Source organism: Carya illinoinensis, chromosome 11 (genome assembly GCF_018687715.1).
Source record: "Carya illinoinensis cultivar Pawnee chromosome 11, C.illinoinensisPawnee_v1, whole genome shotgun sequence".
Lineage (NCBI taxonomy): Eukaryota > Viridiplantae > Streptophyta > Magnoliopsida > Fagales > Juglandaceae > Carya > Carya illinoinensis.
In genome coordinates, this window is record NC_056762.1 from 36,156,365 (window position 1) to 36,173,021 (window position 16,657).

Below are 16,657 nucleotides of genomic sequence, written 5' to 3' on the forward strand. Positions count from 1 at the left end.
CTAATTGTATCATTGACTAGTCCTTTTGGAGTATAGGCCATGTGGTTTGGGCTTCCATTGGGGTGTTACAGAATGAGATACTTTTGTTTGATTGACTTCTATTGGTATTAAAAGTTGTTGAGAAGGTGGATATTCTAATTGATTTTAGAGAAGTGTCAAAAGATTATCTTACTTTCCCAAGTTATAATTACGGACACACTTTCTTGAGAGATATCAATGAAAGATAAAAAATTTGAGCTGTTTTTTTTTTTTTACTTTGGCCTTTAGATTGATGTAATTGTTCATGTTTTTTATGGTTAGAGACCATGCTCAGAACCTAACAGCAAAGAGTTGATAAAGAGAATGATCATAGTGAACTTCATTTTATTTGTCTGTTTCTCATCTTATTTTGCTACTTAGTTGTTCACCTTTACATTCTCACTTACAATTTTGTTGTTTCATCTGCAGTTCATTCTGAATTTTTAAAAGGGAATGATTACGGGAGCAGACCTTTTTTAATATTGCTACCAAACACTTTTTTGAATCCTGTTGATTTTTCCTTATAATATTTAAGTCATAGGCATATATTTTAAATTCAGATTAATATATGCATTATATTAATGTGTTTACTACATTGCTCTTCAATGCATTGATAAAGATGGATTTTTTTCTTTTTGGTTGGGTTCTTTTGCACCTTATACTTGACCTCGAATGTCATATTGCATCTTAGTTGCTGCTTATTGATAGTTTTAGAATTGGAGAAGCTTTTGTAATAATTAGGATTTTTGTAATTTTATCCCTGGTTTTCTCTTTTGTTTGGAATAAAATTACTTGGTCATAAAAAAATGTTCATTAATTGCATGTTTTCTCTCAGATAAAGCTAGTAAGATCTGGTTTAAGCTGCTTGAGTTTACTTGTTGGAAGTTTAAAGGTATCCGGATAAAGTGGGATTAACAGTTGGCAATGAAGTTCAAAATTATAATAGTCAACTTTTTAAATGGTTGAGGAGGGTTTGTGTTGTAGCCGTTGAAGTTATGATCAAGATTTTCTTAATTGAATCAATGGTCTCTTAACAATTTCCCCATGGTTATAACAAATATCATCACATGGTTTGCTATCTAGTGGGTGTAGCATTTAATAACCAGACTATTTTTGAGCTAAAGCTCATTGCAATCTATATTCTTATAATATGCTAACTTGTCATTTACAGTTGCAGAGTGCAGGCTGCTAATCACTTTGACCTGGTCTGTCTAACCAAGCTAAATTTAGATAATTAAGTTTGTGGTATAATAATATTTGTATCTTCTGGTAGGTCTCTTTAGCACTTGGGCAAGTATATGTTTTGGAAAATTGTTCCTGTAATGTCCTAATGGAAGGCCCAAATCACATGACTTATACTCTAAAAAGACTAGTCAATGATACAATTGGAGTCCCATTGAAACCTTGTAAAGAGCAATAACTTCTCATTCTCAAGCAATGTGGGATCCCATACACCATCTACCCTTATCCTTATCATATGGGGGTATCACAGTTCCTACTTGTCTGATGTAATTTTGTTTGTCATTGAGAAATTATTTGTACAAGCTCTAAATGGACAAGTTCTGAGCAGGTTTTTGTAAAAAAGTGGATCCCGTTTTGAAAAAGTGTAAAAAAAACTATTATCTTTTAGTGGGAGCCACCTTTTTACCAAGGGCCTACATGGAGCTTGTTTATTATCTTTTAGCATTACTCTTTTGATGGTGAATGGTTCATCACTCTGTTCTTTGTTATGCCATGTTGGGTAATAATAATGCATCTCTCTTTCCATCTATAACAATGTTTCTTTCCGCATGCAGAGAATGACGCCTGCAACTTATCATCCTACTCACAGCCGCACCCTTCCACCACCTGATCAAGGTAATGAGGATAACTTAGTACCTCCTCATCGTTTCATTATTGGAGCTTCTCTAGTTTTTGGTTGATGGGGTTTTTTTGACATTTATCTTCATTTCACTTGCATTGTGAGTTGTGACAGTTATTGCTGGTGTTGATCTGACTGTTGGTATTTGATAATGAGGAACTGACCTTTCTAAAAACCTTTCTGCAGTGATAACTACTGAGGCCAAAAATATCCTCTTGAGACACATCTATCAGCGTACTGAAGAGAAGGATGTAATTAAGTTCTTCATCTCATATTTAAGCACCCTCATGACATGCACAATTTGTATGACCATGTCATGGAGATCCGCGTGTGCTCACGCACACACATCCACCTCACACACACAGGACAGTTTTTGAGCTATTGACAATCTTCTGAGTCGCCTGGCCTTTCTCATTGCAGTTGAGACCGAAGAGAGCTGCGACTGAAAATCTTATACCCGAGCATGGATGCAAGCAACAAAGGGCATCACCCTACTGAGCTTTTCTGTCAGTTTTATGGAAGTCCGAAAAATTAATTTATGTAAACGATCTTGTCATGGCAAAGATGTGTGGTTTTGTTGCTGACTGAAGAGGGTATTTGAATGGTCATTGTTGTAAACTGCTTTGCCAGAAGTGAGAAATGTACATTTTGTGTGTACAAATGATGCATACAGCTGGTGATTCCTGATTTTATTTTACAGGGAATGAAATGATTGGAGATGCTTCTCTCGCCAATTCACGTAAATTCCTGATCTCTAGGTAAGGTTTCTCTTCTAAGGTTTGGATAGTGAGTTAAGATGAAAAGAAAGTTGAAAGTTGGATAAAATATTATTACAATATTATTTTTTAATATTATTATTTTTTTGAGATTCGAAAATGTTGAATTATTTATTATATTTTATGTGAAAAATTGAGAAAATTATAATAATTAGATAAAATGAGTTGTGGTCTTTTTTATCCGAACCAAGCCTAGTCATAGGGGCTCTATGCCATTGGCGCATGTCGCCTTCCTTTTGTAATTCAATATAAATCTTGCAAATCAAAAAGATATATGTTATTAAGAAATAAAGGTAAATATTATTTTAAAAAAAATATAATTACATCAATAGGTCTAAAACGAATGATATAATTTTAAATAATTAAATTTATTATTTTATCCATTTAAGCTTTTGAGTAAATGACGATTTAACCTTTATTTAAAGGTGTTTGATCTAATTATTGAGGATTTAGTTTACGTAAAGGTGAATGTTAAGATATTATTTAAATAGCTTAATTTAATATTTTTTTTTTCATCACTTAAGCTTTAAAACTGCATTAAAAGCCCTGTCCACACTAGCTTCACAAAAGCATGACGAATGTGCAAGATCCAAAAATAACGGTTGAGTTAATATATTAAAAACAATGAAATTTGGTGTGTGCAAAACTCTGCATCATATATCAATATATAATTTGTTATTTTTATTTTTCTATGTAAATATATATACTTACACATCAATATACGAATATTTAAATAAAATAATAAAAATAACAAATCACATGTTAATATTTAACATAGGAATGATAATTAAAATTTTCCATGTAAGGGACAAAAATTTGACTAATTTGAAATACACAAGTTTTCAATGCCTAAAGTCTGATATGGTTGATATGTATTGCATATAATAGGAATAAATAACACTTTCGACCGATAAGGAAGGTGATCGCTTCTATTTACATAAAGAATCTTCAGAATAAATCTTGAAAATTAATTGTAATCATCCATCAGGCTCTTATAAATAATACTTAAATATAACATATTTACTATATTTATTTATTTATTTATTTATATACTTATATATTGAAATCAGCAGCGGTATTTTATTGGGGACGAGTACCGCCTTCTTGTATCGTTACAAGTTATCCGTGCTTTGGTGTGTGTGAAACACGTTCAACGCTTTATGAATCCATCCGGAGACAGAGTGTTTCAAGTCTTCAACAGCTTCAATTCCCTCCCTCAATTCCAAAGCTTTCTTCAAAATTCAATGGCCATGGCAGCACCTATCCTCTGTGCCTCTTCAATCCCTCAAAAACCACTCTCTTTCTACACTAAATCTCACTCGTTCCCTCTTTCACAATTCTCTATCCTGCCCACGCCAAGGAAAACAGTGGTAGCTAGGACTTCTGTGTCGGCCGCCACAACCACCTCCTTGGAAGCCGGGCAAGCTCCACTCTCCTCCATGCCATCCAAAGCCTTGCCATTTCGGGTCGGCCATGGGTTCGATCTCCACCGGTTGGAGCCTGGGTACCCTCTGATCATCGGTGGGATCAACATACCCCACGATAGAGGCTGCGAGGCCCATTCTGATGGTAAGTAATAATTGCGTTCAACTCTAATTGGATACTTTCGTGGTTGATTTTGGATGAGTTGAGACCAAAAATAATGGGTTCCCGTAATTTTATTACATTTTGTTGGAATTGAAGCCTGCTGATAAGGTGTTCATGTCCTTTCTGATTCGTGCCAAACTGTTGTTTTTCTTGTTGCCGTTGCTGTCACTGCTTTTTTTTTTTTTTTTAATGCTTTTGTTTTAGTTACCGTTGTTCTTGTTGTTATTATTCTTGCTGTTGTGGCAGGGGATGTACTGCTGCATTGTGTGGTCGATGCGATCTTGGGTGCTTTGGGGCTTCCTGATATCGGGCAAATATTCCCAGATAACGATCCTAAGTGGAAGGGGGCGCCATCCTCTGTTTTCATCAAAGAAGCTGTGAGTTATTGTTCAATGTAGTTATGGGGCATGCGCAGAAAATCCTTATGGATTTCTATTTTTTTGTTATTTCGGTTTTGAATGTTGAAATTTTTTTGTTTGGTAAATTGCAATTTCGAGCGTTTCTTTATGAAAGACTTAGATAGATTTCATAGTCTTCAATGGTTTGGAAAAAGCAAGCAAGCAAGAATATTTTATGTTGTTGGTATAGGAGCAAATGAACCAGGCTGGCCAACTTGGTGCGATTGGGAGCTAATTATTTAACCAGAGTTTTGTTTTTACTCATCAAAAAAGAAATAATTAACCAGAGTTGTTCGTTCAGTCTTTGTTTATTTTTGGAACCAGACCTTTAGGAATCTAAAGGGTATTGTTCTTTTTTTTGTACGTACTGTTTTCGGTTAAGTTTTCATGAATATTGTTAATGATCAAGAAAAAGAAACGCAGGCATTATCAAGATACACAAAGAGTATGTTTCGAATACACCAAGTGAGGGATGGAAAAGAGACCAAAAAGAATCATACATACTATGGCTAGGAAGAGGTAGGTGGGCTGCCCTCTAGGGGTATAGTGAATTAGAAAATAAATCTCAAGTTCTTCCGTGGTCCTTGTGTTATTTCAAAACTTTGTTCATTTCTTTCCCTCCATGCTCCACATCAAGCAAATTGGGATTATGTTCCATAAAGGTGTCATTGTGAGGACTCTCAAACCACTCTTTCTAATATGCTAACAGATCCACTGTTCGGGCATCACCTATATTAGCCCTAATAGGCTAAGCACCACTTGCCAGAAGGAGCTGGTTACTTCAAAGTGAAGTAAAAGATGATCTCTACCAATTCCCCATCCCGCTTACACATACAACACCATTCAATCACCACAACATGCCTTCTCAAATTATACAGCGTAAGGATCTTCCTAATCCAAAAAAAGAAAGCTGCTCTTAAGGGAGCCTTACTGAAAATTGTCTTCCATGGAAAGAGATGTTATCACAGTTGACTGATACATTATAGAATGGCTTAACTTCAAACACCCTTTGCTTGGACATGCTTCAGCGAAGCTTATTTGCACCATCCTGTCTCTTTTCTAAAGAGGCCTCCCGTTCTTTTTCCCTGCGTTAAAGACTTTAAACTCCACGTCCCATTCAGTAGAGTCATTAGAGAGCTGTAACTTGTCTGCCTCCACTGCTTCCTTGACCTTATTAAGGTTTAATAGATCCAGGAAAGCTTCTACGAGGGCTGATCTCTACATCATACACCATACTGGAAGTTTATCTTGGTACCATCACCCAACTCAAATCTATTGTATTGATAAAATTTCCACCATACCTGTCAAATGTTATTCCATAACCAAACCCCATAGCTCCCAGTCTGATTTTTGTATGTACTTTTAGTTTTACCAAACCACAATTCAACGTAGCTTCTAGCATTTCACTTTTCACAACATTGACTACTTACTTTCTAACCCTGCTTATGCTTGCTCTGATGATCCCATATATTTTGAGTTTTTCTCTCTTGGATGGGTGCTATTCCAATATCTCAAGAAAAAAAAATCTCACTTATTGGTTATGTGGAATTTGGAATGTTACAAAATTTTGGATACTATACCTTTTTTTTTTGGATAAGTAATATGAAATTTTATTGATATAAAGATAAGCGTAAGCCGGGTACACCGACATATACATGTTAAAACACCGCTTTAAGAACTAGAAACTGTTACAAGGAAATCATGGAAGTTGAGACCATTAAAATCTAAAGCAATGGCCCACGTAAATAAAGTCTTCCATAAAAAACTCCTAAACTCTTCTCTAGAGCATTCGTGATTCTCAAAATGTCTATTTCTTTCATACCAAATACACCAAAGAATAGAAATGGGGGCCATCTTCCACATAGTTGCAATCTGTATTGTCCCTGAGATCCCTCTCCAACTTGCAAGTAATTCAACTACCCTTCCCGACATTGTCCATGCTAGCCCCATTCTGCTAAAAAAATAATTCCATATATCCCATACAAACTCACAATGTAGAAGTAAATGGTCCACTATTTTCCCACTATTTTTGCACATACAGCACCAATCTATAATTATAAGACCAAGCCTTCTTAAGTTATCAATGGTTAGGATCTTCCCAAGAGCTGCTGTCCAAACAAAGAACGCAACCTTGGGAGGTGTTTTACTCCTCCATATGCTCTTCCACGGAAAGTTGGGCGAAGTTTGAACCGTAAGTGTCTCATAAAAAGAACCTACTGAGAATTTCCCTTTCTTAGAAGGTTTCCATACTATCTCGTCTTCAGCTGTAACAGCAGGGGAAATATTATAGAGCAAGTTAAAAAATTCCACCAGCACACACACTTCCCAATCACGAGCCTCCCTAGTGAGATTGATGTTCCACTCTTGAGCTGTAGATCCCTGCAAGTCCACCACCATCGCTTCTTTCTCCCATGCAATTCTGAAAATTGTGGGGTAAGTAACCTTAAGAGCCGTGTCTCCCACCCATACATCATGCCAAAAACCGATCCTCTAGCCATTCCCCATACACACCCCGGTATTACCAGAAAAACCCCCCCATCCTTTTCTTATATGCTTCCATAACCCAACACCATAAGTTCCCCCCCCCCCCCCCCCCCAAAAAAAAAAAATTAGAGTACCAACCCCCCTTGCACTCCCATACTTTGCATCAATCACCCCTTTCCATAAGGCTTCCCTGTCATAGTTATAGTGCCACAACCATTTCCCTTATAGCGCCACAACCTCACATACTATACTATCATGCTGCCAACCTTGCTTTAAACTTGACTATAATAGATCCAATTTAAATGTAGTTTGCCTCGACCTAAAGATAGATATCAGCATGTCCTGGAAAAAGAAATAAAGAAAAAAAGGAAATAGATACAAAGAAGGGTTAAGTTCATAAACATCGCTTTTCTAATATCTTCATAAGCATGAAAATTATTGGACATTATTTGCGTTACTGGGAAAATAAATGGCATCAACATGGGTAAGATACTGCTATTATGGAATGATGTGGACACTAACATACCGGGTGACAGTTTTCTAGGGGCCCACTACCCTTTGTAGTCAAGTGGTGCCTCTCCCCTTTGAAAGGGGTAGGCCCTAGGGTTGAACCATGGGAAAGAAGGGAGTTGTGTATGTGGTAGAGAACCCTGTGATGTGTCCTAGTATTGAAGTGTAATAAAGGGGGGACAGGCTCATTTTTCTTGCAGATTAGTGCATATAGAATGTGATCAAAATGAATCACAAGCATTCTGAACTTGGCTTCCAATCTGGCAGCTAGTAGCATAAAGTGACTAAATGAACAAACATATACTGGAGGTGGTGTTATAATGTTGTTTTTGCAGATTTCCTGTTGGAGGATGCTTCATAAATGACAGTGTGGTTTATCAATAAAATTTACTTTTACCTATCAAAAAAAAAAGGACTGGTGTTTATAATCTATCATGAGACTTTTTTTTTCTTTATATTTTTTTCCTAGTAATCATGTTTTAAATGGTGCCCATAAAAAGAAAAAAAAAATGTTTTGTATGGTCAATCTGATGAGTCTTTGTTTGAACAGGTTGGATACAACGAATGTCATTCATATTGGTTGAGTTCAATTTTCTTCTCAAACTTAATTCTTTTTGATATGGTTCATTCCAGGTAAGACTCATGCATGAGGCTGGTTATGAACTTGGAAACTTAGATGCCACTTTAATTCTTCAAAGACCAAAAGTAAGCCCGCACAAGGAAGCAATCAAGGCAAACTTGTCCGCACTTATTGGAGCAGACCCTTCCGTTATAAATCTGAAAGCCAAAACTCATGAGAAGGTTGACAGCCTTGGAGAGAATAGGAGTATTGCAGCTCACACAGTGGTTCTTCTAATGAAAAAATAAAAAGGTGCCAATAAAGAGATTCTCAGATGTAAGAATAGTGCATCGTTAGCATTGTTGATAACAATTACACAGATCCAATTTTTAGCATGTGGGGACAGAAATCTTCTTCTAGGATACATACGAGTTCTATCTAAAATTGCTTAGGATCTTTGATGTTTATCATCTAGTAGACTTGAAAATGTTACCAAAGCATCAACCCCCCCACCTTTGCTCAACAATCCATATGAATGTATGTTGACTTTTCTTAAAATACTTGAGATTACTGCATCTGTATATTGGCCACATTAGACATTTGAAAAACTGAATTCAAACATGTTGCCACTAGTATTAAGAATTTACAATGTTGATGTTTATTAGCCTTTCTATTTTCTGGTTCTGCATTGAGCAGATGCTACCCACCATGGTCCATCATGATTCAGTGTTAGATGTTGAGGATTTTACATCAGGCCCAGTTTTCCTTCCACTATATATACAAATATGTATATGTATATATCTTAAAACAATGAACAATTCTTTCACGACTCATGATAGTTTTGCACTGCACATGCTTGTTGAACGCGTTTTGGTAAAACTTCTACCAGGCGTATGGAGTAGAGTTTTAGACTAGACGTGACTATTTTGTATCACTCTGATTCTTGAAACCTTTTCGGCATTTTTAGCGTTTAAAACTTGTGCCTTAAAGATACAAGGAAAAAAAGTATGGAAAGGGGGACTGCATTTTGTGGTGGAGAAACCTACCACCAAACTCCAATTTCCGCATCTCCTTTCTTCCAGGGAAAAAAGGAAGCAAATTAGTAGGTAGGGTGACGAGAGAATTTGAACTCTCAAAGCATGATTTATTGTAGTCTTAGATTTTCCTCTTATGTGAATGTAATTCATTTTATTTATTAGTTTTTATCGATCCCTAATCGATTATTGAATTTACTGTTTCTCTCCTGTTTTTGGTATTAGGATTTTTAAGACTTTTCGGGATAATTTCATTTATTAAGTACTGTAATTATTAAATTAAAGTAAATAATTAATATTTTATCATTTTAATATCCAACTAAATTACATTAAATGAAGCGAAAATTAAAAGACTTTCTAAGTTTATAAATGGATGGTGTAAGAATTTTTTGTGAGTCTGCGTCTGGTTTTTCAACTCTTTTCAATTCATCTCATTTAATCATTAAAATTTTTCTAACTTTCAACATAAAATATAATAAACAATTTAACTTCTTCAAATTCTAAAATAATAATAATATAAAAAAATAATATTTTATTTAACTTTTAACTTTTAAAACTCAACTCAATTCAACTTAATATCCAAACCGGTGCTATAGATGTTTTAGAACCTCAACTTGGTGCTCTTGACTAAATTGAATTCGTCAATTTATGAAATTATTTTTTATTTTCCATCTCTTTGTAATAATAATATGCAAAGATTTCGTGATAGAAGGGAAGAAAGATAAATATATAAAATGACTTTTTCGTGATATTTATTGAACATTTAATTCCGTTTAAGAAATTTATTAGAACAAAAATAAATATTGTCTAAACTATTTCATGTATTTATTCCTTTAAAATATTTTAAGGGATCTAAATCCTAATATAAACATATTAATGATATGTTTGTAGTTACGGTAAGAACTTTAAAAAATATATAAATAGTCTTAAAATTTCTTTAATAAAAAAAAAAAAGATTATTTTGAATGTTACATATTAAAGTATTTTTTATTTCAAATAAGCTAAAAATGCATTTCGAGTTTTTTTGGATAATACAGAATAAAATTCAAATTTTAAAAATATTGTTAATAGAAAAAAATACCTATATGATTTTTGATAATTACAACTTTTAAACTTTTAAGAATATAGTCATAATTTTTAAAAATTCAAATAATCCTAATTTTTACATCATAAAATATTTTTTTAATTTATTTTAAACAAACGTAATATATTTAAAAGTATTTTAAATATATAGTTATTAAATAATAAATAATATTTTAATGATCAAACTTATTATTTAAATTATAAACTATAAATCTTAAAATTATAAATTGTATTTTCCATCTCAATGTCAAAAATGTACTAAATGGCACAAGGTTAAAACCAAGGGGAAAAAGTTAACCAAGGGAGACGTACGCATGACAAGTTTCAACGGTCAACGATTAAGAAGCAAAGCCGATAATTTTGATAAGAAAAATATTTAAACATTTAAAAAATATGAAATAAATAAATTTATTCTGGACGGCGTAGCATCACTCTTTTGACAAATCTCAGTGTCTTTCGACTGTAAAAATGGAGAAAAACCAGACAGCCTGATTAATTGGAAACACCTCCTCAAGGGTTTGAAAGCTGCTGCTGACCGATAAAGAAAGGAAAAGAAAAAACCAAAAACTTGTGATAATTATATGACTCATCGATCCTAGCCACCCACATGATCAACAAAAAACTGATGACCATAAAAATTGTCAGATCTGGAAGACAAGTTTAAATTGGAATCAAACATGGTCCTTCAATAAGTAATTAAGACCTATGTGAATGCATGATGAATGCCCAACCAGATTTTTTTTTTTTTTTTAATAAAAAGAAGTACTAGACCTACGAAGATATATTATTAAAATTGACGTAACTTGATGTAATACGTTAGATTGTAAAATTATTTTTTTTGTCTGACAAAATTTGACGGGTTAATGTGACACGTTACAGTCCACATAAATGCAATATATAACTATAGCCACAGAATTTGGCTGGTACAATACCTAAACTACAGCAAAACTACTCTTTTAAAAGAGTACTTGAGGAAATTGGGTGGGTTGTAGCAGGTAAAGGCAGGAAGAGGGAAAACCAGTAACCTTCCAGTGTCATTGTTAGCGTTAAGAACGTGTGGCTGGTAGAAGTTTGAACACTTCGACATTCTAATAAATGGAACACAGCCACAAGTGAAATGATGCCTTTGAGTTTTTATGCCTTCACCGACCTTTTTTCTTATGAGCACATTTTTGTGACAGATAATTCCTATTTATTGTCTTTTTATTGTCTCGTATCAGATTATTTGTATATAAATCAGAAATTAAAAAAAGAAATTAATTATTTAAACCCACGTTTGCAGAATATCAATTGAATGTAATTTTGCTAAATTAGAATAAAAATTAGAATAGTATATGTTTGTTTAATAAAAAAAAGGTATTTGTATATGTTTGTGTTTAAGGTATATTTTGGATATTGAGATAAGATGATTTTAAATAAAAATTGAAAGTTGAATAAGATATTATTAAAATATTATTTATTAATGTTATTATTATTTTAAGATTTTAAAAATTAGAATTATTTGTTATATTATTCTGTATAAAAATTTAAATATATTATAATAATAAAATATTTTTACTGTGAAAAGGGAGTCAAAGTTTAGAGTTCAACCGCGGTCTTCCTGTATCGTATACGTGTTGTTTCTGGACAATGACTACGACTCGCCGGTGTTTGTCGACTGTCACTGCTTTCGTCTGCTCTGTTATGGGACCTACGTTGACGAATTGGCTTGCGCGTTGTATGGTGTAAGGAGAAAAATAGTTTCAATTAATAATGCAATTTTGCAACAGGAAAGTTATAAGTCTAAAAGTTTACTTATTACTATTTATTTTATTTTTTAAGAAATATATCCATTTTTTATCCAATTAAAAAAAATATAAAAATTATTAATCTACATAATTAGGCATAGTCTAAATATACAGAAATTAAACGAGAGAAAACATCTAATTACAAACTAGGAACCGGAGGTAAATCTAACGTTTTTCATATAAAGAACTCATGATGTCCTTCACATTCCAATGAAATTTGTAAGGAACAATATGATCAAGATGTTAATTCAAAGTTCAACGTTCTTTCAAGACTTTATTTTTGTATAGAATAGTTACTTTATGGCTAATGAATTCAAAGCCGCAGACCAATTCTCACCGAATTTTCAAACATATTGTAAATGCTTATTACTACTACTTACGACTTTCATGGAACCTGCTATGACGTGGTAGACAAGTTTTCTGCTTTCTACGAACAAGGGTAAAAACGAAGACCCCTCGGACTGCTACGCCCTTATAAATAAAGCATTCCAAGTTGCATTTCCTAACCTCGAATACTTGAGTTTATCTACTGCTGTCTGCTGCACAACTGAGAGAAAACTTACGCCTGTCTACCGACTAGATCACCTACTCCTCTCTCCCAATAAATTACTGTGTTTTGCACATCAGAATCTTGGTAGATTTCTTGCTGCATCCCACGAAGAACGAATGAGTTTTGTAGACAGGAATCAAGAGAACTTGTTATCTAAGATAGCGACAGGCAATGGGCATGGTGAAAATTCTCCATACTTCGATGGTTGGAAGGCGTTTGAGAATGATCCATTTCACGCTAGCGAGAATCCTCGTGGTGTAATCCAAATGGGTCTTGCAGAAAATCAGGTAAGAATGCTTATGAACTTTGTTTTCGTTCATTTTCTGTCACTAATTTAAAGCAAACTCTGAGAGACTCAGTCATGGACTAATGGTGGTTATGTGTTGAATGTGCAGCTTTGTTTTGATTTGATTCAAGACTGGACTAAGAAAAACCCAAAAGCCTCCATCTGCACGCCCGACGGGGTAGATGCCTTCAGAGATATAGCAATCTTCCAGGATTATCATGGCTTACCAGAGTTCAGAAATGTATGGAACATACATACCTCATAGCTCTTCGTGTTCTATTCATTTGATCTCTCAGCTCTCTCTCTCTCTCTCTCTCTCTCTCTCTCTCTCTCTCTCTCTCTCTCTCACACACACACACACACACACACACACACACAGAGTAAAAGAATCTGTCTGTCAATATTATTAGATGAAATGATTAAGATTCTTAATCGTGCATATTAACAAGATAGATAATTGCAATTCTACAGGCTGTTGCCAAGTTTATGACGAAAGTAAGAGGAAACAGAGTCAGATTCGACCCCAACCGCATTGTTATGAGTGGAGGCGCAACAGGGGCTCATGAGACGATCGTCTTTTGTTTGGCTAACCCTGGGGAAGCATTCCTTGTACCTACTCCTTATTATCCAGGGTAAGATAGAAGACTTCCATTTCAATTTTCTACTTCTTTAAAGCTTTGTACTTTTTTATTTTATTTTTCATGAAAGTCAAGAAATAAATAATGCAATAATTCAAGTTAGGAGCCTGATTAGCTGGTGTAGAGCTTTAATTTGACTTGGTTTGGCACATATACTGACCGTCGATCTTTGCTGTCTCCCATACCCACCCACACTAGAGAGACAGAGATTGACCATTACATCAACTTTGATTAATCGTATATAGATTAATTTAAACAGATAAATGGGACCGAGCATCATCCTTGTTTCGCTAGTATTCAAGATATGTGAAAGACCTCTAGCAACATACAGAACATTATTTATCTCGACAATTAATCTTTGTGTGCAGGATATTCTAATAAATTTGGCTTTATAATGCAGTTTTGATCGAGATTTGAGATGGAGAACAGGAGTACAACTTCTCCCAGTTGTCTGTGAAAGCTCTAATAACTTCAAGGTGACAAGAAAAGCTTTGGAGGCTGCCTATGAGAGTGCTCAAGAGGCCAACATCAGAGTAAAGGGCTTGCTTCTTACCAATCCCTCAAATCCACTAGGCACCGTCTTGGACAGAGAGACACTAAGAAGTATAGTGAGTTTCATCAATGAAAAGAACATCCACTTAGTCTCTGACGAAATATATGCGGCCACTGTCTTCAGTGAGCCTGGTTTCGTCAGCATATCTGAGATAATCGAGGAAGAAATCATTTGCAACCGTGATCTCATCCACATTGTTTACAGTCTTTCAAAGGACATGGGGTTCCCTGGCTTTAGAGTTGGCATTATCTATTCGTACAATGATGCAGTAGTACATTGCAGTCGCAAAATGTCCAGTTTCGGACTAGTTTCGTCACAAACCCAACATCTAATTGCATCAATGCTATCGGATGATGAGTTTGTCGACAGGTTTATTGCAGAGAGTGCTAAGAGGTTGGGAAAAAGGCATGAGGTCTTCACTCAGGGACTCGATCAGGTAGGCATTGGTTATTTAAAGAGCAACGCTGGCCTATTTCTTTGGATGGATTTGCATCACCTCCTCAAAGAGCAGACATTCGAAGCAGAGATGGAACTGTGGCGAGTGATAATAAATGAAGTTAAGCTCAATGTTTCTCCTGGTTCTTCTTTCCATTGCTCAGAGCCAGGTTGGTTCAGAGTTTGCTTTGCTAATATGGATGACAGCACCATGGACTTGGCTTTAACAAGAATCGTAACTTTTGCCCTCCAAAGCAAGGAGGTCAGAATTCAAAGGAAAAAGTGTTGGGCAAGCAACCGCCTAAGACTAAGCTTCTCAAAACGAAGAATGGATGATATAATGATGGCACAATCCCTGTTGTCTCCTCACTCCCCTATACCTCAATCACCCCTTGTTCGAGCTAGGACTTAAGATTGTGACTTACCGCCATTTTTATGCTACGTAGAGGCTGACACATTCTTTAAATTCTTTATTCAGGCGAAAATTATTTCTCCCTTGTAAAGGGGTTGTTGATCCATTAGTTTATTCCTAAGATAATGACATAGTGGCTACTCTGCGACTGTCGGGGTTAACTGGGTTCATCCACCCCTTCTTCTTCCTTCTTCAGAGCATTTTTTCTTTCTATTTCACACCCCAAATGGTGGTGAAAAAAGTTATGTAGTTTGCAAGAAATTTCCTTGATAGCACACATTTGATTTCTGTACTTTTCGAATGAGATTAAAGATTCTTGAGTTTTGATTACAAAGGTGTGATGTGGTTGTTTGTCCAGAATTTATCATCATGTTGATTTATACTTTCTATTACCAAATCAAACTTCCCTCATCCCCGCAAGATTCCACAATTCCAGCAATCCCATGATTTGAGCTAATTAGCCGTTACACATATTTTGTACAGCATCTTTTTTCTTTCCATGTATACATTATTTCACTCAAGCATATATACGTGTATGAAATCAATGAATAGACAAGAGAAATATTTCCCACATTATGTTTCTTAACACTTTCTGTGAGACAAGTTGGGTCGTATTGGTGTTCATCAATATTCAGGAAAAAAAGAGAGAAGAAAACAGAGAACAGAAATGAAACCAGGAACTTCATATACTGATTTCTTCCAGTGGTTGCACTGCTAGCTACTCCTGTCAAAAATAAAGTAACTATCATCCATCACTGCAGAAGGAAATAAACCATGAGAGCTGTGAAGCTCCCAAAATAAAGTCGTGCAATGCACTATTCTTCACAACATCAATAAGACAAACAATCATGCGGTACGCCTCTGGATAAGTTCGAGAATCTCTCAAAGATAAAGCCACTGCAAAAATACATGAGAAGTTAGAACTATCTACATTTCCATACCCATAAAAAATATTCATGGACTAGGACTAACTAAAGAAATCGACCTTTATCGGGAATTCCTTTTTTTTTCAAGACTTGATTTTCGAATGAATTTTGTCAACTATACATTAAATTTACTCATGGAGCCACCACTTCACAAATTTTCCTATCTCATTGAAAAACCACCAGCAACATTATTGGCTTGTCTATATCATAGTCTATGCAATCATCAAAGCAAAGAACAAAATCAAATTTCTCACATCTACATGGTGCCGTTTGCATAGATAGTTAAGATTAAATGAAATTAGTTGAGATAAAAGTTGAATAAATTATTATTAGAATATTATTATTATTTTAAAATTTTAAAAATTTAAATTATTTATTATATTTTATGTAAAAATTTTAAAAAATTATAATAATAAAATAAAATAAAATATTTCTTATATCCAAACCCGTCTTCTCCAAGACCACTGCCGGATGATCATTAGTTAGGCTTCTTGCAGCCACCTGAGAGAGCTATAGTTACAACAAGAAGCATTTATTTATTGTGTCGTGCAACGTTTGTACGACGATTCATACCGAGATTCAACAATTTATAGTAAGTTATTATTATTATTATTTTTTTAAATGATAGTAAGTTTGAATAGGATATTTCACTAGTAATAAAAGAAAATATTCAATGCAAGTTGAATATGCAAAACCATGTACAAATGTCTTCTTAGGAAGGAAGCGTCATTCTACGAAGACAGAAAGGTCTACCAAAGAA

At 34.6% G+C, this 16,657-nt stretch overlaps 2 protein-coding genes across 2 annotated transcripts; both read left to right on the forward strand.

Moving 5' to 3' along the window:
* Positions 1-3,725: 3,725 nt before the first annotated feature.
* LOC122281419 (2-C-methyl-D-erythritol 2,4-cyclodiphosphate synthase, chloroplastic-like) lies at positions 3,726-8,854 on the forward strand. The gene is made up of 3 exons (XM_043092879.1): positions 3,726-4,224; positions 4,489-4,619; positions 8,268-8,854. The coding sequence occupies exons 1-3, from the start codon at positions 3,816-3,818 to the stop codon at positions 8,499-8,501; spliced, it is 774 nt and encodes a 257-aa protein (XP_042948813.1). The 5' UTR covers positions 3,726-3,815; the 3' UTR covers positions 8,502-8,854.
* A 3,739-nt stretch (positions 8,855-12,593) lies between these two features.
* LOC122280401 (1-aminocyclopropane-1-carboxylate synthase-like) lies at positions 12,594-15,305 on the forward strand. The gene is made up of 4 exons (XM_043091288.1): positions 12,594-12,934; positions 13,043-13,174; positions 13,405-13,565; positions 13,972-15,305. The coding sequence occupies exons 1-4, from the start codon at positions 12,764-12,766 to the stop codon at positions 14,969-14,971; spliced, it is 1,464 nt and encodes a 487-aa protein (XP_042947222.1). The 5' UTR covers positions 12,594-12,763; the 3' UTR covers positions 14,972-15,305.
* Positions 15,306-16,657: the final 1,352 nt, after the last annotated feature.